General features: G+C 47.1%; 1 protein-coding gene across 1 annotated transcript in view; it reads right to left on the reverse strand.

The window, feature by feature from the left end:
* The window catches only part of LOC139268000 (LIM/homeobox protein Lhx8), a 51303-nt gene that overhangs the window by 19128 nt on the left and 5499 nt on the right, over positions 1-26676 (reverse strand). The window contains exons 4-7 of the mRNA XM_070885961.1: positions 24400-24620; positions 20856-20959; positions 12071-12166; positions 2786-2969 (exon numbers count right to left, since the gene is read on the reverse strand). Coding sequence (XP_070742062.1) covers positions 2786-2969; positions 12071-12166; positions 20856-20959; positions 24400-24620 — 605 coding nt within the window. The remainder of the gene's footprint in view (positions 1-2785; positions 2970-12070; positions 12167-20855; positions 20960-24399; positions 24621-26676) is intronic.

Below are 26676 nucleotides of genomic sequence, written 5' to 3' on the forward strand. Positions count from 1 at the left end.
CATTCCTTATATGCTCGAGTATCCTTTGCCTGTGGTGTGACCAACTCACTAAACGTGCTAGTCACGACATCCTCAGCATCGCGGATGCTCCAAAGTGAATCCATGCGCAGCTCCAATGCCGCAATGCGGTCTGTCAGGTGCTGCAGCAGGAGACATTTTCTGTACATGTAGTTGCCAGGGACACTGGAAGAGTCCTTGGCTTCTCACATAGCACAGGAGGAATGTGACAGGTCTGGGCTCTCCTGCCATGAGTTAACCCTTAGATTAACTTAATTTGGCAATAATGTCAAAGGTTACCTGTTGATAAGGAAATAAAAACAAATTGATCAGATACCAATCCACCAGCCAATCACTTACCCGCTTGGCTGTGACATCACCCTTCGATTTCTTTCTACTTCTTGGTTTACCTTCTGCTCCTGCACCAGCTGGCCTCCTCTATCTCCTGCTGCTCCCGAACTCCCGGGCCTTTTATAGGCCTCCTCGACTGCCGCCTTCAACAAGCTGTGGGGAAAGGCAGCACACAGGCCCAAGCTGAGCCCCACACTAAACTAAACCAAGGAACTAATCCCTGTAATTGGCAGTGCAGAAGTCAAATTCTCCGATGATGGAGCAGTACACGAACTCCCGCTGTGGATTGTGCCAGGAAATGGCCCCACGTTGTTTGGCAGAAGCTGGCTGGGGGAAAATCCGCTAGAACGCGGATGACATCCGAGCACTTTCGTCAGTCAATGACGCCTCATGTACCCAGGTTCTAAGCAAGCTCCCTTCGTTATTCAAGCCAGGCATTGGAAGCTTCTCGGGGGCGAAAGTGCAGATCCATTTGGTTCCTGGTATTGCACAAAGGAGATGACTCGGTACGGGGGAATTCACAAGAGGCTGCCTTTAAGCCAGAAAAGTGTGTTCTAAAACTGCTTGTCCTGTATAATCCATGTAAATGATTAGTGTTAGCTTGCGATGAGTCATCGGTAGGGCACGTGTTGGATGCAAGAGACCAGGTGTGTGTTACAACAGGCTAATGATTCGGGGAATTTTCCAACCGATTGCGTATGCATCCAGGTGTTTGTCCAAGGCCGAGAGGGCCTACAACATGATCGCAAGAGGCTCTGGCATGCGTTTACGGGGTTAAAAAAGTGCACCAGTACCTATTGGGCCTCAAGTTTGAGCCTTGAAATTGACAAGCCGCACAGATCACTGTTGAGAGCAAAGGGATTAATACCAATGCCTCTGCCCACATCCAAAGATGGGCATTCACACTGTCGGCATACAACTATGTAATCCGCCACAGACTGGGCACAGATGCTCACCATCACCCACCACCAGGGTGGAAATGGCACAGCCAGCAGACTTGCTCATGGTCATGGAGGCATTGGAGAACGAGAAGTCTCATTACGGCCTGCCAGATCAGGACCTGGACCAGCCAGGATCCTTTACTGTCCTTGGTAAAAAAAAAAGTGTCCTCCATGGGAGCTGGTTCAGTGTCCCAGTGGAGATGCAGGAAATAATTGAGCCGTTCCACAGATGCAAAGACGAGTTGTCCCTGCAGGCGGACTTTTGTGGGGCAATCGCGTGGTCTTGCCCAAGAAAGGCAGAGATACATTCATTTGTGAATTACACAGTATCCACCCAGGCATTGTAAAGATGAAAACCATGGCCAGATCTCACGCGTGGTGGCCTGGCATCGACTCAGAATTAGTCATACGTGCGCCAGTGCAACACTTGCTCTCAGTTGAGCAATGCACCCAAGAGGTCCCGCTAAGTTTGTGGTTGTGGCCATCCAAACCGTGGTCAAGGATCCATGCGAGCCCATTCCTAGGCAAAATGTTTTTGGTTGTCGTGGACGCTTACTCAAAATGGATCGAATGTACAATAATGTCTGTAAGCACATCCACGGCCACCATTGAAAGCCTACGAACCAGGTTTGCCACGCACAGCTTGCCCGATGTCCTAGTCAGCGACAATGGGCCATGCTTCACCAGTGCTGAATTCAAGATCCGCAACCAGATCAAACAGGTCACATCTGCCCCATTGAACGGCCAGTTCAGATCAAGGAAAGCTTGAAACGTGTGTCGGAAGGCTCCCTGCAGACCCGACTGCTGCTCAGCTACCGTACCAGACCCCATACACTCACCGGGGTTCCTCCAGCTGAACGCACACACACACACACAAAGAACTGACTAACCCACCCACACCAGCATTTGTACCAAGACGATCAACAAGGGAGCGCAAAGCCCCAGATCATCTCACCTTGTAAATAAGTGTACTGTTGACTTCATGGGGGGGGGGGTGCTATTGTGTTTAACCCTGTGTAACTTGCATTACACCTGACCACCAGAGGGCCACCTGTTGGAGTACCAAGGGATCCCAGCATACCTTGGGAGCACAGTATATAAGCAGGCCACCTATGAGGTACCTGCACGCTGGAACCTTAATAAAAAGGAGCTAAGGTCACACTTGCTCATTGTACACAGTACTCAGTCTCACCATTTATTATGAGGGCAACAGTACCACCCCTCCCAGAGAGCGCAGCACTCCCTCTGTACTGCCCCTCCCAGACAGCGCGGCACTCCCTCTGTACTGCCCCTCCCAGACAGTGCGGCACTCCCTCTGCACCACATTGGAAGTGCCAGGTTGAATTATGGGCTCAAGTCTCTGGACTGGGACTTGAACACAAGACCTTCTGACTCAGGAAAGAGTGCGTTACCTACGGAGCCTCAGCTGACACTAGGCCCTACACTAGTAAAGCAGAGCCAAATCTGATCACCCTCAGTTTTTTTGGTGAACTTACATTCCATGTAGGTGTGTAAAGCAGTCAACATCTGTCCATCCGGTGCTACATACGCCGAGTAGGTTATGCCATCGAGCATCGGTGAGGAGACGCGTGCCCGTTGAGCTGATGTCTCGGGGGTAGTCGACAGCCGATTCGGACTCACATGCTTTTTATGACGCGCTCTACAGTTCTGAAACCAAACCTGTAAACATCATTTTGCTGATTTAGAAAAAATATATAGTGCATGCAAAATTACATGAGATCTCATGACTGAATCACTTTAGGACTGACTAACAAAAATGAGAGTTAAATGACACTCAATCTGACAGTGAAGGAGACAGCCATTCAGCCCATCATGCCTGTGTCAGCTAATTGAAAGAGCGATCCAATTAGTCCCACTATTTGCCCCCCCCATACCTCTGCAAATTATTCTCCAGTTTTATCCAATTCCCTTTGGAAAGTTACTATTGAATCTGCTCCCACCACCCTTTCAGGCAGCGCATTCCAGATCACAACAACTCGCTGCGTAAATAAACTCTCCTCCCCTCCCCTCCCCTCCGGTCCTTTTGCTAAAACTTTTAAATCTGTGACCTCTGGTTACTGTCTGTCCTGCCAGTCAAAATCATTTCTCCCTATGTACTCTTATCAAAACCCTTCATTATTTTACCATGTGTAAGAGGGATACATTTACTTTGCATTAATGATGAATAAAGAACAACTTCCCAAGGCACTTCACAGGAGTATTGATACACAAAATGACCCACACAAGGAGAAATTAGGGCAGGTGACCAAAAGCTTGGTCAAAGAGGCAGTTTTTAAAAGGAGTGTTTTGATGGAGGAAAGAAGGGTAGAGAGGCGGAGAGGTTTAGGAGGGAGTTCCAGAGCATAGGGCCCAGGCAACAGAAGGCACAGCCACCAATGGTTGAGTGACTATAATCAGGGATGCTCAAGAGGGCAGAATTAGAGGAGCGCAGAGATCTCGGGGGGGTTTGTGGGGCTGGAGATGAGAGATGGGGAGGGGTGAGGCCATGCAGGGATTTGAAAACAAAGAATGAGAATTTTGAAATTGAGGCATTGCTCAACTGGGAACCAATGTAGGTCAGTGAGCAGAGGGGTGATGGGTGAGTGGGACTTGATGAGAGTTAGGACACTGGCTGTCTGAGTTTTGGATCACCTCGAGTTTTAGTAGTGTAGAATGTGGGAGGCCAGCCAGGAGTGCGTTGTAGTCGTCAAGTCTAGAGGTAACAAAGGCATGGATGAGGGTTTCAGCAGCAGATGAGCTGAAGCAAGGGCAGAGACAGGCAATATTACTGGGGTGGAAATAAGCATTCTTAATTATGCTGTGGATGTGTGGTGGAAAGCTCATTTCAGGGTCAAATATGACACCAAGGTTACAAACAGTGTGGTTCAGCCTCAGACAGAAGTTGGGGAGAGGGATGGAGCCACTGGCTAGGGAATGCAGTTATTTAGTGGCAGGGACTGAAAACAATGGCTTCGTTCTTCCCAGTATTCAATTGGAGAAAATTTCTGCTCATCCAGAACTGGATATCGGGCAAGTAATCTGACAATTTAGAGACCGTGGAGGGGTCGAGAGAGGTGGCAGTGAGGTAGAGCTGGGTGCCGTCAGGAAGCCGACGCTGTGTTTTTGGATGATGTCGCCGAGGGGCAACATATAGATGAGAAATAGGAGGGGGCCAAGGATAGATCCTTGGGGGACACCAGAGGTAACGATGTGGGGGCAGGAAGAGAAGCCGTTGCAGATGATTCTCTGACTACGGTTAGATAGATAAGAATGGAACCAGGCTAGTGCAGTCCCACCCAGCTGGACGATGGTGGAGAGGCGTTGGAGGAGGACGGAGTGGTCAACTATGTCAAAGGCTGCAGACAGGTCGAGAAGGACGAGGAGGGATAGTTTACCTTTGTCACAGCCACAAAGGATGTCATTTGTGACTTTGAGCCGTTTCGGTACTGTGGCAGGTGCAGAAACAGGATTTATACATGGAATTGCGGGAAAGAGGGGTACAGATTTGGGAGACGACAACATGTTCAAGGACTCGAGAGGAAAGTGAGGTTGGAGATGGGTAGGTAGTTTGCAAGGACGGAGGGGTTGAGGGTTGTTTTTTTTTAAAAAAAGAGGGGTGATGGCAGATTTGAGAGAGAGGGGAACAGTACTCGAGGAGAGGGAACCATTGTCAGCTAACGTGGGAGCCAGAAAAGGAAGTTGGGTAGTCAGCAGTTTGGTGGGAATAGGGTCAAGGGAGCAGGAAGTGGGTCTCATGGACAGAATGAGTCGGAAAGGTCATGGTGAGATCAGAGAAACTGGAGAAAAATGCGAGGTCAGGGATAGGGCAGTAAATGGCAATATAGCGATAGTGAAGTTGCACTAAATTCAGATGGGAAATGACCACTAACAGACAGCACAAGGGTTCATGGGGCCGGATTTTCAGCTCATTTGTGCCTCGGTAAGTGCCCTGGCAGGGTGTTAAATGCTGTTTTTGAGCGTTATGCCGGGCGGAAGATTCGGCTATTGTTTCACGCCAGTGCAAAAACATACCGCCCCGCCCTCCGTTTTTAGTGCGATGACGACATCAGTCATCATGCAACGTTGAGCTAGCACCCCAGATGGAACATTTAGCCTTAATGCCTCATTTAACACCCATCCCAGGAAACTCCTGGAAAAAAAAAAACAGGCGGTCACAGGGTGTGGCAGGCGGTATTGGCAGCGTTTTTAAATGGAGGGATGAGGATTCTACATCGCAGGTCATATTGACTACAATGGTTGCACACATAACTCTGCATGAAGCTCCAACTTTTATCTGCCATGACAGTGCCCTTACAACTGGAGAGAGAATTTAATGGGGCATTAGTAGTTCGCCAGCATATCATGCTCCATGCTATTGCTAGGCAGCATCAAGCTAGAGGAAGGACTCTTAGCTGTGTCAGCCCATGGATGATATGGGCCTAAGACGTCCAGGGAGGAAGGCTTACAGGCACCAATGCTCAGACCTCCAGCTCTCTGAGGAGCAGTGTGAGAGAAGGCTGTGCTTCCGCAAAAGGAAGAGCCGAGATATATGCCATCTCCTACAGGCAGACCCATGCCTGCACCGCTCGGGAGGCGGCCTTCAATACTCCCCTCAACAGGCATCGAAGGAGGAAGGAGGAAGGAGGAAGGAGGAAGGAGGAAGGAGGAAGGAGGAAGGAGGAAGGAGGAAGGAGGAAGGAGGAAGGAGGAAGGAGGAAGGAGGAAGGAGGAAGGAGGAAGGAGGAAGGAGGAAGGAGGAAGGAGGAAGGAGGAAGGAGGAAGGAGGAAGGAGGAAGGAGGAAGGAGGAAGGAGGAAGGAGGAAGGAGGAAGGAGGAAGGAGGAAGGAGGAAGGAGGAAGGAGGAAGGAGGAAGGAGGAAGGAGGAAGGAGGAAGGAGGAAGGAGGAAGGAGGAAGGAGGAAGGAGGAAGGAGGAAGGAGGAAGGAGGAAGGAGGAAGGAGGAAGGAGGAAGGAGGAAGGAGGAAGGAGGAAGGAGGAAGGAGGAAGGAGGAAGGAGGAAGGAGGGAAGGAGGGAAGGAGGGAAGGAGGAAGAGCCTGGCGAGGCCCCCATTGGAAAGCCACCCCATCCATGGGGGAGGCAGTCTCAGCAGCTCGTGTTGGACTGGCTCTCCTAAATGGAGGAAACGGAGGGATGGAGCTAATACTAGACACTGTGCCCCCATAAAGGCACATCTCTGGTGAACGTTGGAATGATGCACAAGACACCAATGACAAATGATGTCATAACCTTTACTGCAACAAAGTCACAAAAACATCCCCCACCAAAATAAAACCATATAATATACAACGTTATGTTGCAGGGCACTAACCAACAATGAAACTTCTTTACTGCTGCAAGTTTTGGCTCGGGCGCACAAAGTCTATTGCGTAATGCCTGACTGAACGCCAATGTTCCTCCAACTGACATTAGCACCGAAACTTGGTCAAAAATGCAAACTATAACATTCCGCCACGATTAACAACCCTAAATTCCAGCCCTTGGTGCTGGATGTAACTTCGTGTAAGCCATCTATGAATTCATTCAACAGCAGCAACATGCATTAATATAGTACCTTCAACATAGTAAAACATCCCAAGGAACTTTACCAGAAGTATTATCAGACAAAAATCGACAGAGCAAGGAGATATTAGGACAGATGACCAATAGCTTGTGTGTGTAGAGACACAGACATGTATCTCACACTAATGTACATAACTATCTTACCATGCTATACATGACTAACTAGAGATGACCTGTAACCACAAGCTTACTTTACCATCAGGGGTGCTCTTGCAGGAGACACTGGATACCTGTCCCACACAGGTATATAAAGGCAGGTCTCAGGCAAGTGTGGCATTCCAGAGCTGTGAAATAAAGGTGCAGGTCCTGAGTGACCTTGACTTCAGCATGTGCCTCATGTGAGTCTGTACTGCAGGGACAGGACTTTACAGTGGCGGTGAGTTACGGGATTACAGAATGGCGACCAACAGCTCAGATGAAAAATATAATGGAGATAATTAGGAGGACTTTTATAGAAAGGCTCCAGCAAAGCTTCGTAATCAAAGACTGGTTAGGCGACGATAAGGCAGACAAGAGAAGAGCCCATCTCTTGACCAGCTGTGGCTCGAAAACATACGCCTTAATGAAGGACCTGCTGGCACCCGAGAAACAAGCAAGTCGTTTGAAGAGTTGAGCACACTGGTAAGAGACCACCTGAAGCCAGCGAGCAGCCTACACATGGCCAGACACAGGTTCTACAACTACAGACACTGTGGGCCAGAGCATACCCGACTTCATGGCGGAACTTCGGAGGGTGGCTAGCTTATGTGAGTTCTCCAATGAACTAAGGAGAGAAGTACTGAGACTTTTTTATTGAAGGAATAGGCCATGCAGGCATATTCCGAAAGCTTATAGAGACCAAGAACTTGACCCTCGAGGCAGCAGCACTGGTTGCAGACATTCTTGGCAGGAGAAGAAACGAGGTTGATCTACACTACGGTATGACAACTAACGAAACATCGGAACAAGGGGTTCACAGCGTGAAACCCCCACAGACAAAGGCAGGAGAGCAGGCCCTCAACAGCAGGCAGTGGCGCCAGAAGCCATCAAGGGCCACATCAACGGCCATTCACACCTCATCAACCCACAATGCGAGCGATCAACGACAAACAGAGAAGCTCAAGAGAGATCAGCCAGATACAGCCCATCCTTTGGAAACAATGGAAGCGGTCTGTGCTGGAGATGTGGGGGAAGGCACTCATCAAGGGGGTGTCGATTTCAGCATGCTGTTTGCAGAAACTGCAACTATACAGGGCATCTGGCCCACATGTGCAGAAAAACGGCAGCTCGGCTGGTACACGAATCGGAAGCATCGGAAAGCGGACCAGAAGATGGTGGGGACAGTACTCGGGACAGAGGTACAGCAGGTTAACACGATCAATGGTCACTGCTCTTACAACAAGACGCCTCCAATAATGATGAGGGTCCTACTCAACAGGATACCTGTCAACATGAAGCTGGATACGGGAGCGAGTCAATCTCTCATGAGCACTCAACAATTTGAACAGCTGTGGCCGCACAAAAGATCAGACCAAAACTCAAGGGTCGACACCAACCTAAGGACCTATACCAAAGAAATTGTCCCAATCCTTGGCAGTGCCATATTCTCAGTCACACACAAAGGGACAGTGAACAGACTTCCCTTGTGGATTGTCCCCGGAGATCTCCCAGCACTGCTGGAGAGAAGCTGGATGGCAAAACTAAACTGGAAATGGGATGATGTTCACGCCATGTCGTCAGAGGAATGGACCTCCTGCTCAACAGTTCTGAGTCGATTTGGACATCTTTCAGCCAGGTGTGGGCACCTTCAAAGGGGCTAAAGTCAAAATCTACATCAGACAGGATGCTAGACCAGTCCATCACAAGGCCAGAGCTGTGCCCTACGTGATGAGGGAAAAGATTGAACATGAACTGGACAGGCTTCTGCAGGAAGGCATTATCTCACCCATGTAATTTAGCGACTAGGCAAGTCCCATCGTCCCAGTCATGAAGCCCGATGGATCCGTACAAATCTGTGGGAATTATAAATCTACCATAAACAGAGTCTCCCTACATGACCAATACCCGCTGCCCAGAGTGGAGGACCTATTTGCCACATTGGCTGGAGGAAAACTTCTCAAAACTAGATCACGTTGCTAGAGCCTCTCCATGTGCTACTCAAAGGGATGCGATTGGTTTTGGGGGGATACCCAGGAACACTCCTTCAATAAGGCACGCAACCTTCTGTGTTCCAACAGTGTTTTGGCTTTCTTTGATCCAGGTAAAAAGCTAGTTCTTACATGTGATGCGTCAGCACACGGGTCAGGTGCGTTTTACAACAGGTCAACGGTGCGGGTAAATTACAACCCATAGCTTATGCCTCCAGGTCACTTTCGCGGGCGGAGCACGGGTACGGAATGGTGGAGGAGGCGGCGCTCGCGTGCGGTGTCAAAAAGATGCACCAATACCTTTTCAGGGCCAAGTTCACGTTAGAAACCGACCACAAGCCCCTCACGTCCTTACTATCCGAGAGCAAGGCAATAAACGCCAACGCCTCAGCGCGCATTCAACGGTGGGCACTCATGTTGGCGTCTTACGACTACACCATAAGGCACAGACAACTGTGCCGACACGCTTAGCAGGCTACCCCTGGCGACCATGGAAGGGTCTGACGAACAGGACTGATAGTCATGGCAATCAATGCCTTTGAGTCCACAGGTTCGCCCATGACGGCTCGCCAAATCAGAGCCTGGACGACTAGCGACCCCACGTTATCCCTAGTAAAAAGATATGTTTTAACAGGTGACTGGGCTGAGGCTCGCGATGCCTGCCCTGAGGATCAAACCTTTCCATAGGCGCAAGCATGAGCTGTCACTACAAGCAGACTGCCTGATGTGGGGCAGCCGAGTAGTCATGCCTCTGCGAGGCAGAGAGGCATTCATCTGGGAGCTCCACCGCAAGCACCTGGGGATCGTTCTCATGAAGGCCATAGCCAGATCCCACATCTGGTGGCCTGGCATTGACGCAGACTTGGAGCTCTGCGTCCGAAGGTGCACCATTTGTGCCCAACTCAGCCCCTGGTCCTGGCCTACCAAACAATGGTCACGGGTGCACGTAGACTATGCGTGCCCATTCATGGGCAAAATGTTCCTCGTAGTTGTAGATGTATTTTCAAATGGATCGAATGCACCATTTTAAACTCGAGCACTATCTCCACCACTGTGGAGAGCCTTGGAACTATATTTGCAACGCACGGAATTCCTGACATATTGGTCAGTGATAATGGTCTGTGCTTCACCAGCGCAGAATTCCAAGATTTTATAATTGACCACGGCATAAATCACGTTAAGACGGCACCATTCAAGCTGGCCTTCAACGGCCAGGCAGAGCGAGCAGTGCAGATTAAACAAGGCATGCTCAAAATCCAAGGTCCCATGCTGTAAGGCCGCCTGTCGCGACTGCTGCTGGCATACAGATCTCGTCCGCACTCACTGACTGACTGGCATCCCCCCCGGGCAACTGTTGATGAAACGGACCTTAAAGACAAGGCTCTCATTAATCCTGCCAGACATGCATGAAATCGTTGAGGCAAAGCGCCGTAAGCTGAGTACCATAACCGAAATTCGAGGGGGAGGTGGAATGAGATAGGGGACAAAGTGTTTGTGCTAAACTATGACAGGGGTCCCAAATGGCTTGCAGGGACAGTAACAGGCAAAGAAGGAAACAGGCTACTGGTAGTACAAATGGACAATGGCCAAAACTGCCGGAGGCATGGAGACCAAGTCAAAAGTAGATTTACCAACACTGCTGAACCAGAGGCAAACTACAATGTGGAACTCACACCACACCTGGTGGACAGACAGAGGGAAGGGCAATCCCAACAGACAGCCCAGCTGAGATACCAGCAATCACACAAAGAAAAACAGGCACTAAGGCAAACACCTGAACCACAACGTGAGAGCGTAGACCACCTGAGAGACTGAACCTATAAAGACAAGATGACCTTGGGGTGAGGGTGATGTCATGTATCTCACTACTGTACATAACTGTACCTTACCATGCTATACATGACTGTAACTAGAGATGACCTGTTACCACAAGCTTACCCTACCACCAGGGGTGCACTTGTAGGAGACACTGGCATTCGAGAGCTGTGTAATAAAGGGGCAGAGGCACAGACAGGCAGAGGCACAGACAGGCAGAGGCACAGAAAAAGTGAATTCGAGCTTAGGATCTCAGCAGTTGAAGGCACGGCTGCCAACGGTGGAGCGATTCAAATCAGGGATGCACAAGAGGCCAGAATGAAGAGTGCAGACATCTGAGAGGGTTGCTGGAGGTTAAAGGTAGGGGTGAGGTGAGTATTTGAAAACAATCGAGGCATTGCCGGTTCAGAAGCTGCAATAGGTCAGCGAGAGCCGTCGGTCAATGATTCAGAGGTGATTGTAAGCAGCAAGAAGCCAACCTAACATTTGCAGACAATGTCAGCAAATCCCTCAGTGGTGTTTGTAGGTTTGTAAATAAACTACAACTACTGCCACTTGTAAAGCAATTCTGACAGAAAAGCATCATGGTGCTTCAGAGGTGTGAGAAAGTAAAATGAACACATCCCAAAAAAAAAAAGGAATTTAAGAGAGGCAACCAAAATATATTGGTCAGTCGGGGGATGTTTTAAAAGAACGAACTTGCATTTATATAGCAGCTTTCACAACCCCATGATGTCTCCTCTTTCTCTCCTCTTCCCCCCCCACCCACCCACGTTTCACAGCCAGTGAAGTACTGTAACCCCTGTCGTAATGTAGGAAACACGGCAGCCAAATGGAGTACACCAAGCTCCCACAAACAGCAATGTGATAGCCTTTTATTACTGATGTTGATTGAGGGATAAATATTGGCCAGGACATCTGGGAGAGCTCCCCTGCTCTTCCTCAAAATAGTGCCCTGTAGCATCTTTTACATTCACCAGAGGGGGCAAACGGTGACTTCATTTAACGTCTCATCAAAAAGACAGCACTCCCTCAGCACTGCGCTGGGAGCGTCAGCCTGGATTACGTGCTCAAGTCCCTGGAGTGGGACTCGAACCCACGACCTTCTGACTCAGACGAGAGTGCACTACCCACCGACACGAGGGTGTGCAGAGTCAATCAAACTCACGTATGGGTATCAGGGGATCCCGTGAAGTTGCAGGTCTGACCATCTTGCACAAGATCATTCTAACGGAACAAGTAATCTAACGGAAGTCTCACCTGTATAACACGTCTGCTTAGACCAGTTCTGTCTGCAAGTTTCTGGAGTGTTTGTGCATCTGGATTGTTGTCTTGTGAAAACTGTGCTTGCATTATCTGAAAAACAAAAATTCATTCCATGGTGTTAACAAACATAGAAACATAGAAAATAGGTGCAGGAGTAGGCCATTCGGCCCTTCGAGCCTGCACCGCCATTCAATGAGTTCATGGCTGAACATGCAACTTCAGTACCCCATTCCTGCTTTCTCGCCATACCCCTTGATTCCCCTATTAGCAAGGACTACATCTAACTCCTTTTTGAATATATTTAGTGAACTGGCCTTAACAACTTTCTGTGGTAGAGAATTCCACAGGTTCACCTGGTAATTAGCACTGAACAGCTGCCCAATTTTAAATCCATTTGGAAAAGTATAGTCTTCAGTCCAAGATCCTGTCTATCTAGGATATCAATGTGATATTGGGGGGAGGAGGTGGTGGCAGCAGGCAGGTAGAAATGCATCTGCTCTTCAAAATAGTGCCATGGGATCATTTGGTATGCAGGTACAGCAGGCGGTAAAGGAGGCAAATGGCATGTTGGCCTTCATAGCGAGGGGATGAGTGTATAGGAACAGGGAGGTCTTACTGCAGCTGTACAGGGCCTTAGTGAGGTCTCACCTGGAATATGGTGTACAGTTTTGGTCTCCTAATCTGAGGAAGGACGTTCTTGCTATTGAGGGAGTGCAGCGAAGGTTCACCAGACTGATTCCAGGGATGGCTGGACTGACGTATATGTGGAGAGACTGGATCGACTTGGCCTGTATTCACTGGAGTTTAGAAGGATGAGGGGGATCTCATAGAAACATAAAATTCTGACAGGACTGGACAGGTTAGATGCAGGAAGAATGTTCCCGATGTTGGGGAAGTCCAGAACCAGGGGACACAGTCTTAGGATAAGTGGTAGGCCTTTAGGACTGAGATGAGGAGAAACTTCTTCACTCAGTTGTTAACCTGTGGAATTCCCTACCGCAGAGTGTTGTTGATGCCAGTTCATGAATATATTCAAGACGGAGTTAGATATGGCCCTTACGGCTAAAGGGATCAAGGGGTATGGAGAGAAAGCAGGAAAGGGGTACTGAAGGAATGATCAGCCATGATCTTATTGAATGGTGGTGCAGGCTCAAAGGGCCTACTCCGGCACCTATTTTCTATGTTTTTATTTACGTTCACCCGTGGGCAGACAGGGCCTTGGTTTAACGTCTCGTCCAAAGCATGGAGCCTGCTGCATTATTAGACAGAAGCCCTATCCTTTTAATCCCAATTCTCAGAGCTTCTTCCTTCCACCACCTCCATAACCTAAATTGATTTCTCGTGTACTTATGTAGCTTCCTCTTAAATGCATCTCTGCTAATCTGCCTCAACTGCTCCATGTGGTGGCAAGCTAACCATTCTGGCTAAAGAAGTTTCTCTCGAACTGACTATTAGACTTGTTCATGATCATATTTCTGGCCCCAAGTTTTGGTCTCCCCCAGAAGTGGAAACATTTTCTCTACATCTTCCCTTCATAATTTTGAAGACCTCTTAAGTCTTTTCAGACTTGGAAATTTTTTTTGCACCTTCTCCAGATCACAAAAATGAGACAGCACTGGAGCTCCGTCCATATATTAGTCCAGTAGCACTTTGATATACCCTCCCCTTGCGATCAAGAGTCACTGATCACTAATTAATCTCTTGAGACACCATCTCACTGTTCACCAATCTACACATTGCTCCTTTAATCTAACTCACGGTCTTGTAGCTCCCAACAAATTTCCTAACCATGTACTAAGCTTCAGCATGCAATTTGTTCCACAGAAACACAAGCGCTTACTGAAAATCCATGTCCATAAAGCCTCCTCTAACTACCACCTCATCAAACGCCAATAGACATGACCCAGTTTCGTAACAGCACACCAATTCTCCCTCCGAGTGGCCTAGCAAACCACTCAGCTGTGTCAAATTCAGAGCAACCAAGGATGGACAAAAAATGCTGGCCTTGCCAGTGACACCCAGATCCCAAGAACATGTAGAAAAATAAATCCCCAATTTCCTTGCCCATTTATGGTTTCTAAAATCAGCCTTAAAAAGTGAAAGACAAGTATGTTCTCCCAGGAGATCACATGGCTCCGGTTGGTGTCGCAGTTGAGAGAGGCAGACTGGTTGGGCTGGGTGCTCTTTGCCTTTCCGTCATTGTTCATAGGTTTATATTTAACCTTTAGGGCTGCTGACCGAGGGCCGTGTGGCTCTGTTGGCCGAAACGGCCTCCTTCTGCTCTATGTTTCTAGATCTCAGTGCTGCTTCAATCCCATTATTTTAACCAATTATGTTTCTATGGATATTAATCCTGGTTACTTTCTTCCTTCTCCCACCAAAAACCTCTAGTCTTCAGAGGAGATGATGCCAAAGCACTTAGGGTCTTGATCCTCAAGGTCAGTTTTTAAATGGACACCATCTTCTACTGAGGGAGTGCTGCAGTGTTGATTTATCGTCTCGTCCAAAAGCTAAGGCCATCTCCCACCCTCTATGGTGGATGTAAAAAGACCCCACGGCACTATTTTGAAGATCAGGGAAGTTCTCCTGGTGTCATGGCCAATATTGATCCCTCTATCTTATTGCTGTTTGTGGGAGCTTGCAGCGTGCAAATTGGTTGCCCCTTTTCCTAAGTTACAAGTGACTTAATTCGCTGTAAAGTGCTAAGAGATATCTCAAATTCATGAAATGTTCTCCATAAATGGAAGTTCACATTTACTTGTCCCAACCACAGCATTAGCTCAAACATCCATATTTTGTCTTGAGGATATATACACACCAGTTTTGTAATCAAATTATTTTCTTCAATAGGCTCCACTGTTGATTCATAGATTAACCAGCTACACAAACTAGTGATTCTTCACTGTGGAAACCACACTGTCTGAAATGGCGTCTTCAACTGATTAGCATAAAGACTGTCTCCTCTATCTTTCACTTGTACAATAGTGCCTCTCATGGATTCAACCATCTTGTGATCAACTCCTGAAACATGGCGCTTGTTGTATATGCATGCCTGTTTACTGAGATGTCTAACACTTATGCAACACTGAATGTACCCTTACACTGTACACACCTTACCTGTACACCAGATGGTGCTGCTGTTGGAGACTTAAGGGTTACCTGCACACTGCAGGTAACCCAGTATATAAAAAAGAGCTCACAGCTTGGTGTCCTCACTCAGGAGCTGCAAATAAAAAGACTGCAGGCCTACACAGTTTTAGTATCATACCCTGCCTTGTGAAGTCATTTGCTAAAAGGTATCTACATACACTACAACTGGCGACAAGGATACGAGGTCACAAACTACACGCTCAACATGTCTAACCTCAGCAATTTACCAGTGGGGGAGGGGGAGGGGGAAGATTGGGACGCTTTTGTGGAAAGATTGGAACATTTCTTCATAGTCAACGACCTGGATGGGGACACACCGGCTACACGACCGAACAAGCTCAGGGCCATCCTGCTTAGCAGTTGTGGGCCCACCATCCATTGTCTCATCAGGGACTTGCTAGCCCCAGCGAAGACAACCACCAAAAACTATGAGGAACTTGTAACACTTATACAGGAGCAACAAAAACCAAAAGAAAGCATCCTCACAGCCAGTCACCAGTTCTACACTTACCGACAACCTGAGAGCCAAAATATTGCTAAGTATGCTCACAGCCAAGATGACTAGCTACTCAGTGTGATTTTGGAGTCCACCTAAATGAAGCCCTAAGGGACATATTTGTCATTGGAATCTGCCACGAGGCCCTCCTGCACAAGTTGCTCTCGGCTGACATCATGGTCACCCTGCAGAGAGCAATCCAAGTGAGCCAGACCTACAAGGGTTCGGCCAGCGACTCCAAGTGAATACTGACCCAGGACTCTAAACCGGCGAGCGCAGTGCACCGCATGGATTCTTCGAAAGGCAGGAAGGCTGCCTACAGTCCACCACAAGGGGCAAACCGGATGGCCCCGTGCTGGCACTGTGGAGGAAACCATAGGGCCCACCAGTGCCGCTATAAAGACTATGCTTGCAAAGGCTCCAAAGAATGTACAGAAAAAGCTGTACTCACTGCGTCTCTGATGAGTTGGCTGATCACCCGGGCTCCGGCACAGATGGTGAAGTTGCTCAAACCCTGGAAGAATATGGAGTTTATACCTGCTCCACTGAAAGATCTCCATGGACATCGACAGGGTCCCAGTTTCCATGGAAATCGATACAGGACGAACGAGTCTGATGAGCCAAATGACCTTTGAAAAACTGGATAAATCCTGCCAATCAACCGAAACTGTCTCCTGTCCAGGCGCAGCTGCTCACCTACAACAAAAGGTAAAATCCAAATCGTTGTCAGCGCGGACATCCATGTCTCCCAGGGTGGCGCGTTGAACAAACTCCCCGTGGATTTTAGCCCGCAACGGTCCCACGCTGCTGGGCAGGAATTGGATGAACCCGGTCCACATCAGGCGATGTGGCGATGGCCTCTGGTCTCTGGCAATCGACCTCGAACATGGATCCATCGCTGCATCCGGAGGTTCTACTGTCCAGCTCGATGACAACTCCACAGCGAAATCTCCAGGACTGAGGATCCAAACTCCACTTTTTCCGTGCCGGGGCAGGACTCCCAAGAGGTGAATAGCGTTGAAAGAAGTGGACTCCCGACATCCAGGGTCGAACCTGTGGAAGAAAAGACCACCACAGCCCACCTGAGGGACAGCCAGAAGATGGCAGCCGCACCACAAGGAGAAGAACCTGCAATCAAAACGGCCGCAGCCATACCACAAGGGGCAGCGTTGGAGGAACGCCACGTGGCACCGAGCGGCCAATCAGATTGGGAGGCTCCCTTAAAGGAGACCAGTAACCAAAGAAATTTAAAGGGGTAATTTCAACTATTTTTGAGTACAAGGACTTTAAAGCTAAAGATGCAATAAAAGGGTGCAAGTATGAAAATATATGCAATGTAACCATGAATTGTGATGCTGGTTTAACTAATGTGACTAATGAGAAGAATGCAGGTGTCAGTAAGGTTAAGAACAAGTTTATTATGCTTAACAATAATGATAGAGAGTTTGAAATGCCTAATGTAACCATGTCTGTTGAGACCAGGACACCCAAAAGGTGATACAAATGCTAGAATGTACAATGCAGGCTCGACTATGTGTGATCAGAGCCAAGGTGCCATGTATACTGGTAGGACACTGCCAAAGGACATTGGGTCCTACAGGGACCATGCTGCTGCCAATGGAATCCCCCTGTGGGAGACCCCCAGGTCCAGCAGACAACCTGACCATGTAGCCTGGACCTTTGGAACAAATCTGATGCCCCTTGCAGGGGACACACACACACACACAGACAGTGGGAGCAGACCCACTACAGGGACAGTGGTCAATGGGCAGCCCAGCCATCACCAATGGCAACTGGCACCAGACCAGCCCTACAACCCCTGGCCACCAGGGCAAACACCAGGAGCGTGAGGCCAATACCCTACAGCTTCCCTGGGATGACCTGATCCTCATCCTAATTGGTGGACAAGGAGCCCAGCCAGTCCTGTGGCCCTGCCCACCACCCCACAACCACCCAAATCATAGAATATACACCACACCCACTGCTGCTGTGGTTATCCCTCTAGGGATCCCACAACAGTAACACCCACATGGTTTGTGAGAGAGGGAGGGGAAAGGTACGAGGCCAGCCTCAAGCACAGGGGTCACACCTGGCAACCACACAATCCTCACCACAACCTCCCATAGCCCACCACTGATCACTTCCCCAGGTCATGACAATAAGGATACAAAATAATGCTTGGAGGTGGGGGGGGGTTGTTATTGCATGCCTGATTATGTGATGTCTGTAACACTTATGCAACACAATTAGCCTTACACTGTACACCAGAGGGTGCTGCTGTTGGAGACCGTGTGCAGGTAACCCAGTATTTAAAAAGGAGCTCACAGCTTGGTGTCCTCCCTCGAGGAGCTGCAAATAAAGGACTACAGTTTTAGTATCATACGCTGGAATCATTTGCTAAAGGTGTCTACATACACTACAGTGCTCACACACTCAACTTGGGCCTTACCCTTGACTGGTCACTAGCCTATGTCTGGCTCTCTCCAACAAAAAAAAACTAGCCCTTGACCACTATGTCCTTGCAAATTACCACCCCATCTCCAACCTCCCTTTCCTCTCCAAAGTCCTTGAACATGTTGCCTCACCAAATCCATGCCCATCTTTCGCACAGCTCCATGTTTGAATCTCTCCAATCCGATTTCCGCCCGACAGTACCAAAACGGATCTCAGTCACAAATGGCATCCTTAGTGACTGTGACAAAAGCAAACTATCCCTCCTCATCCTTCTTTGTCTGCAGCCTTTGACACGGTTGACCACTTCATCCTTCAACGCCTCTCCACTACCATCCAGCTGGATGGAACTGCACTCGCCTGGTTCTATTCTTATTTATCTAATTGTAGCCAGAGAATCACCTTTTGTACTCCATCCCTCTCGCAATGAAGGCCAACATTCCATTCGCCTCCCTGATTACCTGCAAACTAACTTTTTGGGATTCACGCACAAGGACCCCCAGGTCCCTCTGCACCACAGCATGTTGTAATTTCTCCCCATTCAAATAATATTCCCTTTTACTGTTTTTTTTTCCCCCCAAGGTGGATGACCTCACATTTTCCAACATTGTATTCCATCTGTCAAACCTTAGCCCATTCGCTTAACCTATCTAAATCTCTTTGCAGCCTCTCTGTGTCCTCTACACAACACGCTTTCCCACTAATCTTTGTGTCATCTGCAAATTTTGTTACACTACAATCTGTCCCCTCTTCCAGGTCATCTATGTATATTGTAAACAGTTGTGGTCCCAGCACCGATCCCTGTGGCACACCACTAACCACCGATTTCCAACCGGAAAAGGACCCATTTATCCCGACATTCTGCTTTCTGTTAGCCAGCCAATTCTCGATCCATGCCAATACATTTTCTCTGACTCCGCGTACCTCTATCTTCTGCAGTAACCTTTTGTGTGGCACCTTATCGAATGCCTTTTGGAAATCTAAATACACCACATCCATCGGTACACCTCTATCCACCATGCTCGTTATATCCTCAAAAGAATTCCAGTAAATTAGTTAAACATGATTTCCCCTTCATGAATCCATGTTGCGTCTGCTTGATTGCACTATTCCTATCTAGATGTCCCGCTATTTCTTCCTTAAATGATAGCTTCAAGCATTTTCCCCACTACAGATGTTAAACTAACCAGCCTATAGTTACCTGCCTTTTGTCTGCCCCCTTTTTTTAAACAGAGACGTTACATTAGCTGCTTTCCAATCCGCTGGTACCTCCCCAGAGTCCAGAGAATTTTGGTAGATTATAACGAATGCATCTGCTATAACTTCCGCCATCTCTTTTAATACCCTGGGATGCATTTCATCAGGACCAGGGGACTTGTCTACCTTGAGTCCCATTAGCCTGTCCAGCACTAACCCCCTAAACTCAGCTGCATATGTCCTAACTAGCACCAAGTCTCATTCATTCATCACCCATTGCCTTTGGAGGAATTTGAAAACGAGGATGAGAATTTTTGAAATCCAGCGTTGCTTAACCATGGCCTCACCCCTCCATCTCTAATCGCCTCCAGACCCACAACCCCCCCTCTCCTAGAGATGTCTGCACTCCTGATTCTGCTCGAGTATCTCCGATTATAATATCGCTCAACCATCGGTGGCTGTGCCTTCAGCTGCCTAGCCCCCAAGTTATGGAATTCCCTCCGTAAACCAGTCTTTCCTCCTTTAAGGCGCTCCTTAAAACCTACCTCTGACCAGCTTTGGATAACCTGCCCTAATTTCTCCTTATGGGCTTGCTGTCACATGATTTGTTGTCTTAGAAGACTCCTGTGAAGCACTTTGGTTTTACTACATTAAAAAAAGGAGCTATATAAATACAAGTTGTTTTGGGCATCACCACTGACCAGCCACTAACGTAGGAAAACCATCTACTGAGAACCCGAAGCAGCCTAAACCACCAACCTTGCTCGATCTACTGGGGAGTAAATGGCTTCACTTTTCACTTGGTGCTTAAGGTTTTAGGATACTACGCTCCCGCCTGGGCTCGCTCGCCGCACACCAAGCTGGAGGATATTCAACTGCACGATACTGTGCAGCCCATTGTGCCCACCTCCACTTGCTCCCATGTCCTCTAGAATAAAGCTCCTCCACATTTGCACTGTTTAGATGCAGTTGAAAAATTGGCAAATATACTGGAAACATAACCACACTGTCAATTCACTACGATTTGTTCTATTCACCAACGCGGTTCTCTTCAAGACACCCAATATGGTCAACCTTTCCGGATTCATTTGACTTTTTGTTAGCAACTCACTGTCAAAGTGGACACTAGATGCTCCTCTTAAAATCACCATTTCATCTCCGACCCTCCAGACCAACCAGGATTCCACTGGCCACTTCCAAACTGGACAGGAACAGTGCGCCTCAAATGACAGCAACAAGTGTTCTTGCGGGCAAATACAAACCACGTCCTGCATCGGTGAACCAATGCCCGCTAAATTATCTGGTACAAGCAAACACTTCTGTTCCTTCAAATAAATAATAAAACAAAATTCTAATCCAAGAGAAACGATGGGCCGAATGGCCTCCTCTGTGCTGCAAGATTATGATTCTATAAAGAAAGCAAGTGGATAGAGAAGCAGAACAAAGATTAAAATCAAAAAGGGAGGCAAATGGAAAGTTGATTACCTGGAGCTGATCGGCAGTAAAGCTGGTCCTAGCTCGTTTTGTTGGCTTGGGCTGATTCACATCTTGGTCTGTTGGCAGTGCTCCTTCCACACTTACTCCATTCCCTGCCAGAATTCAGGTACAATCTCAAATTGTGCCCTTGCCACGATTTACATAAAAGTACATGGCGTACAAGACTGTTTTGCAATACATCAGTGTGTGCATAATCCACTGGTTCTCCAGCATTCCCCCCCCCCCCTCCACCCCACGATCTAAAAATCACTCCTGTGCATTCCCCACACAATTACTACACTCTGGCCTCTTCTACATCCCATGCTCCTTAATGGCAGAGTCTCTAGCAGTCTCACTTAGACACAAAACTCAAATCCCAAATTTTGCCAATTCTCAGCCTATAAAATTTCTCCAACTCCTCTACTCCTGCTCATCGTCTCCCCTAGGCCAACTACTTCAATATTGGCACAATACAAGTCCAAATTACTGTAGGAAGCGATCACGTTGGTTTATAATCAAACTGAATCACCTAGCAAAAAAATGTTCCACACATGCTTGTGCTCACATTACAAGCCAACAAACTCCATGTGTAACCTTCGTTTTACAGGGAATGAGAATGCAATTTATCTGTACTAAAATTTCTATTATTTTTAGTTTGCTATGAAAAATGATCACACTGCAAGATACAAACTATCCAGAAAGGCATTAACTGGAAAATATTTGCAATTCAATGCTTTTCGTTTTTACACTTCATGGGTTTAAGCAGCTGTGTTTTGTACTACTGCATGCTATTTTAGTTCATGAAAACTAACTTCTATTGCACCTTAGTCCAAAACCAGTAAAACAGTTATTTTTGGCGGGATTATAAACCCCAAACAAGCAGCAGGAACACAAGTGCTCATCAAGATCTCAATAAAGATCGGCAGAAGAAGCTAGTGAATCGAGTGTTCATCTTAAAACATTAATTTCACAAGAAAACAAAAATTTCCATTCCTTGAAGAGGGAAATTAAACCCAGATGAGTGCATGTAATGGCCCAATTACAGCTTCAGAAATTGTCTCCAATATTTTTGGCCAAGGTTTGCAAAGGGTAAAATAACCATTAGAAACAAAATCAAAACAATACATAAAGCAATCTTCCCCTTGTTCTTGTGTCTCATGTCCTGGCTTTCAACTGGAGTCATCTATCCCAATGCCACTTCCTGCATCCTATTGGATTCTTACTTAGCCTGTGCCCATTTAAATTATATTGATCACCTCTGTCTCAATAGTTACTTGTAACAAAACAATCCATGTTCTAATGACCATAAGTGTGCAAAGTGATGGCAGCATGACTGTGGGGGTGAGGGGGTCGTAATATCAACTGCCCCTTCATTCTGCTAGCATTAATCCTCACGTTGTACCCCTTCCTCCCTCGAAAGGGAATGTAAAGAATATTTTTGGTACTCATGCATTCCAACCCCTCCATTACACAATCACAATCTTCTCTACGCCAATGAGATGCTATCCTATAACCTTGGAGTACTTTCACCACAAGGACTGCAGCAGTTCAAGGTTGCTCACCACCGTAAAGGGGAATTACAGATGGGCAATAAATGCTAGCTATGCCAGCATCATCCACATCTCGTGAAAAAACAAAAGCTAACGCAACCATCTTGGGGAATGGAATTTTTGTAACTACAATTCAACAAGACCTGATCACAACCAGCATTTGAAGTACCTCTTCAAAAATTGTTAGTCTTAGTACAACAGGTAGAAACAGGTGGTATGGAGTCAATTTGCCATGCAAGATTCAACAATGTCTATTCAGACCACAAACATTCGGCTAAACCAGGGACTTGAGCACATAAATCTAGGGAGGGGCAGCACCGAGGGAGCGCCACACTGCCGGAGGGGCAGCACCAAGGGAGCGCCACACTGCCGGAGGGGCAGCACCAAGGGAGCGCCACACTGCCGGAGGGGTCTTTCGGATGAGACGTTAAACTAAGACCCCGTCTGCCCTCAGCTGGACGCAAAAGATCCCATGGCATTCTTTCGAAGAGCAGGGGAGTTATCCCCAGTGTCCTGTGGCCAATATTCATCTGTCAATTAACATAACAAAAACAGATTATCTGGTCATTATCAAACTGGTGCTTGTGGTGGCTTGCGCAAATTGGCGGCCACATTTCCTACATTAAAACAGTGACTACGCTCCAAAAGTACTTCATTGGCTGTAAAGCTCTTTTGAGATGTCCTGTGGTTGTGAAAGGCACTATATAAATGCAAGTTTCCTTTAAACCAAGTTTCTAAAAAGCACATCAACTTCATGGGCTAGACTTTCCAGAGGCCCTCAACGGCAGATTGTCCACCCAGAAAAAAACACCAACATTTGGTAAGCAACGCTGGCAAAGATTTCCAGTTTTAAATTAAAACTAATCATCCGGTGAGAAAACAGGCGTTTTTTTTTTTTAAATTTAGTCCGAGGCAGTGGTTGGACCTAGGGAGGGGAGAAAACTTAAAAAAAAAACAACAATTTTCACTAAAAAGTTAAAAAATATTCAAGACACTTGTACCTAATCGCCGTTTTAAAATGTTTTAATGATAAATAAAATAAAGAACCTTTAACTTAGCTTTCTTTGCAGAATACCCACCTACCACCCTGTTTTAGCTTTCACGGGGCGGTTCCCTCGGCGATCTGGATGGGCTTCCGCTGAGGCCAAACTTACGCCCTGGCGATTTTCTCGGCAGTGCAAGTCGGTGGTTCGGTCCCGGCGAGCGTTCTGAGATTTGGGTGGTGCCATTGAAACAGAGGGGAAACTTTCACCAGGTGGAAAAATAGCTGTACCGCCGAGAAAATCGCCGAAAAAGGAAAGTTTAGCCCCATATGTCTCGCAATCCATCTGAAAATATTGGAATACCAACAAACGGAGTGACTAAACTAGAGCATCATAAGAAAGGGGACTTAATTGCATCAACATTTTTGGCTTTGCTTAAGAGCTTATATAGCACCTTTCACGACCACCGGACGCCTCAAAGCACTTTACAGCCAATGAAGTGCTTTTGGAGTGTAGTCACAGTTGTAATGTGGGAAACGCGGCAGCCAATTTGCAAATAGCAAGCTCTCAAACAGCAACATGACAACGACCAGATAATCTGTTTTTGTTATGTTGATGATTGAGGGTTAAATATTGGCCAGGACACCGGGGGAAACACCCGTGAACTTCCTCAAAATAGCACCATGGGATCTTTTACATCCACTCGAGAGCAGACGGGGCCTCGGTTTAACATCTCTTTAGAAAGACGACACCTCAGACAGTGCAGCACTCGTGGAATATCCACCTAGATTTTCACTCAAGTTTCTGGAGTGGGATTTGAACCCACAACCTTCTGCCTGAGAGGAGTGTGTGCTACCCATTGAGCCACAGCTGACCAATGGCAAGAGTGAGGGGGCGGGGCAGTTGGTCATGTGATAAAACTTCCAGGAATATGTCCAACCAACGTTGGTAACCCTATTATTTGGGGATGGGACATTTGACAAAAATATTCAGCAACCTTTTTGCAAGATGAAGAGTTACCATTTTCAGCAGCCATTTTGAGGTTGTCCAACATACAGTCATAATGTATACGGCAAAGGACCTTCTCTTCCACCAGTGCAAACTCCTCCCCAGTGGATAGTTGCCTCTTGCAGGAGAAGCAGGCAAAGCATGCCAGGTGATAGACATTCCCCTTCGCCCTTCGGACCCAGTCTGTCGAATGGATGTGTCTGCCACAGCGAGAGCACCGGGTACCATACCGCCTGTTAAAACAAGAGGTGCGCGGGCAAGTTAGAAAACTCGGCTAATTAGAAAAGCAAAATACTTCCTCCTCCCAATGACACCCAACTCTCGCGCACACACAAAAAAAAGAGACCTGCATTTATGTAGTGCCTTTCACAACTTCAGAACATCCCAAAGTGCTTTAGAGCCAAATAAATATTTTTGAAGTATGGTCACTGATGTAATGTCGGAAAAGCAGCAGCGAATTTACGCACAGCAAGCTCCCACAAACAGCAACTTGATAATGAGCAGATAATCTGTTTTAGTGACGTTAGTTGAGGGATAAATATTGACTAGGACACTGGGGAAAACTCCCCAGCTGTTCTTCCAAATATTACCGGTGGCATCTTTTTACATCTACCCGAAATGGGTAGGCAGAGCCTTGGAATATCTCATCTGAAAGATGACACCTCCGACTACACAACGCTCCCTCAATATTGCACTGGGGTGTGTAACCAAGGGGATTGCAGCATAGTGCTTATGTTACTGGATTAGTAATCAGAGGCCTGAACAGGAGTTCAAACCCCGCCATAGTAATTGGGGATTTTAAATTCAGTTAAGAAATTAATCTGGAATAAAAAGCTCATCATCAGTAATGGTGACCATGAAACCACCAGATTGTTGCAAAAAACTATCTGGTTCACTAATTTCCTTTAGGGAAGGAAATCTGATCTGGCCTACACGTGACTCCAGCCCCACAGCAATGTGATTGGCTCTTTAACTGCACTCTGAAATGACCTGGCAGGCCACTCAGTTAATAGGATATACGATGTAGAAACAGGCCATTCAGCCCAACTAGTCCATGCCAGCGTTTTATGCTCCACTCGAGGCTCCTCTCGTCTTTCCTCATTTAAATCTATCAACATAGCTCTCTCCCTCATACTTGTCTAGCCTCCCCTTAAATGAATCTATACCATTTGCTTTAGCCACTCCCTGTGGTAGCAAGTTCCACATTCTCACCGTTCTTTTCTTTGGAATTCACTACTGGATTTCTTGGTGACCGTCTTATATTGATGGCTTCTAGTTATGCTCTTCCCCACAAGTGGAAACATTCTCTCTGTATCCACTATCAAAACCACTTATAATTTTAACCTCCTCTATTAGGTAGCCCCTCTGCCTTCTTTTTTGAAGAGCAAGGGGACCCAGCCTGTTCATCCTTTCCGGATACGTGCACCCTCGCATTTCTGGTATCATCCTTGTAAATCTCACCTTCTCCAGAATACCTCTATCCTTTTTATAATATGGTGACCAGAACTGTATGCAGTACAGTACTCCAAGTGTGGTCTAACCAAAGTTCAATACAGGTTTAGCATAACTTCCCTACTTTTAAATTCTATCCCTCTAGAAATAAACCCGAGTGCTTGGTTTGCTTTTTATGGTCTTGCTAACCTATGTCGAGACTTTGTGATTTGTGTACATGTAGTCAGAGATCCCTTTGTTTCTCTACCCCACCCAGACTCTCACGCTCCCAGTAATAAGTGACCTCCCTATTCTCCCGACCAAAATGTAATACCTCACATTTGCCCATTCTGCAAGTTTATTAATGGCCTCCTGTAATTTGTTTGTCCTCCTTAGTATGGACTATCCCCCAATTTGGGGTCATCCGCAAATTTAGAAATTGTGTTTTTGATTCCAAAGTCTAAATAGTTAATATAAATTGTGAACAGTGGTCCCAGCACTGATCCTTGTGGAACACCACGACCCACCTTCTGCCCCTGTGAATAGCTGCCCTTTACCCCTACTCTCTGCTTTCTGTCTTGAAGCCAGCTAACGATCCATTCTGCTACTTGTCCCCTGACTCCGCATTCTCTGACCTTGTTCATCAGTCTATTATGGGATACCTTATCAAAGGCCTTTTGAAAATCTAGATAAAATTACATCTACTGCATTTCCATTTTCTGCTCTGTTACCTCCGTTGGTCAAGCAAGACTTTCCCCCTTTTGAAATCCATGCAGACTATTCATTATTAGTTTTTATTTCGAGATGTTCTATTTTGCCTTTAGTTAGGATTCCCTTATTTTTTTTTATACCACCAAC

This window comes from Pristiophorus japonicus, chromosome 8, assembly GCF_044704955.1.
Source record: "Pristiophorus japonicus isolate sPriJap1 chromosome 8, sPriJap1.hap1, whole genome shotgun sequence".
In the NCBI taxonomy this organism is placed as follows: domain Eukaryota; kingdom Metazoa; phylum Chordata; class Chondrichthyes; family Pristiophoridae; genus Pristiophorus; species Pristiophorus japonicus.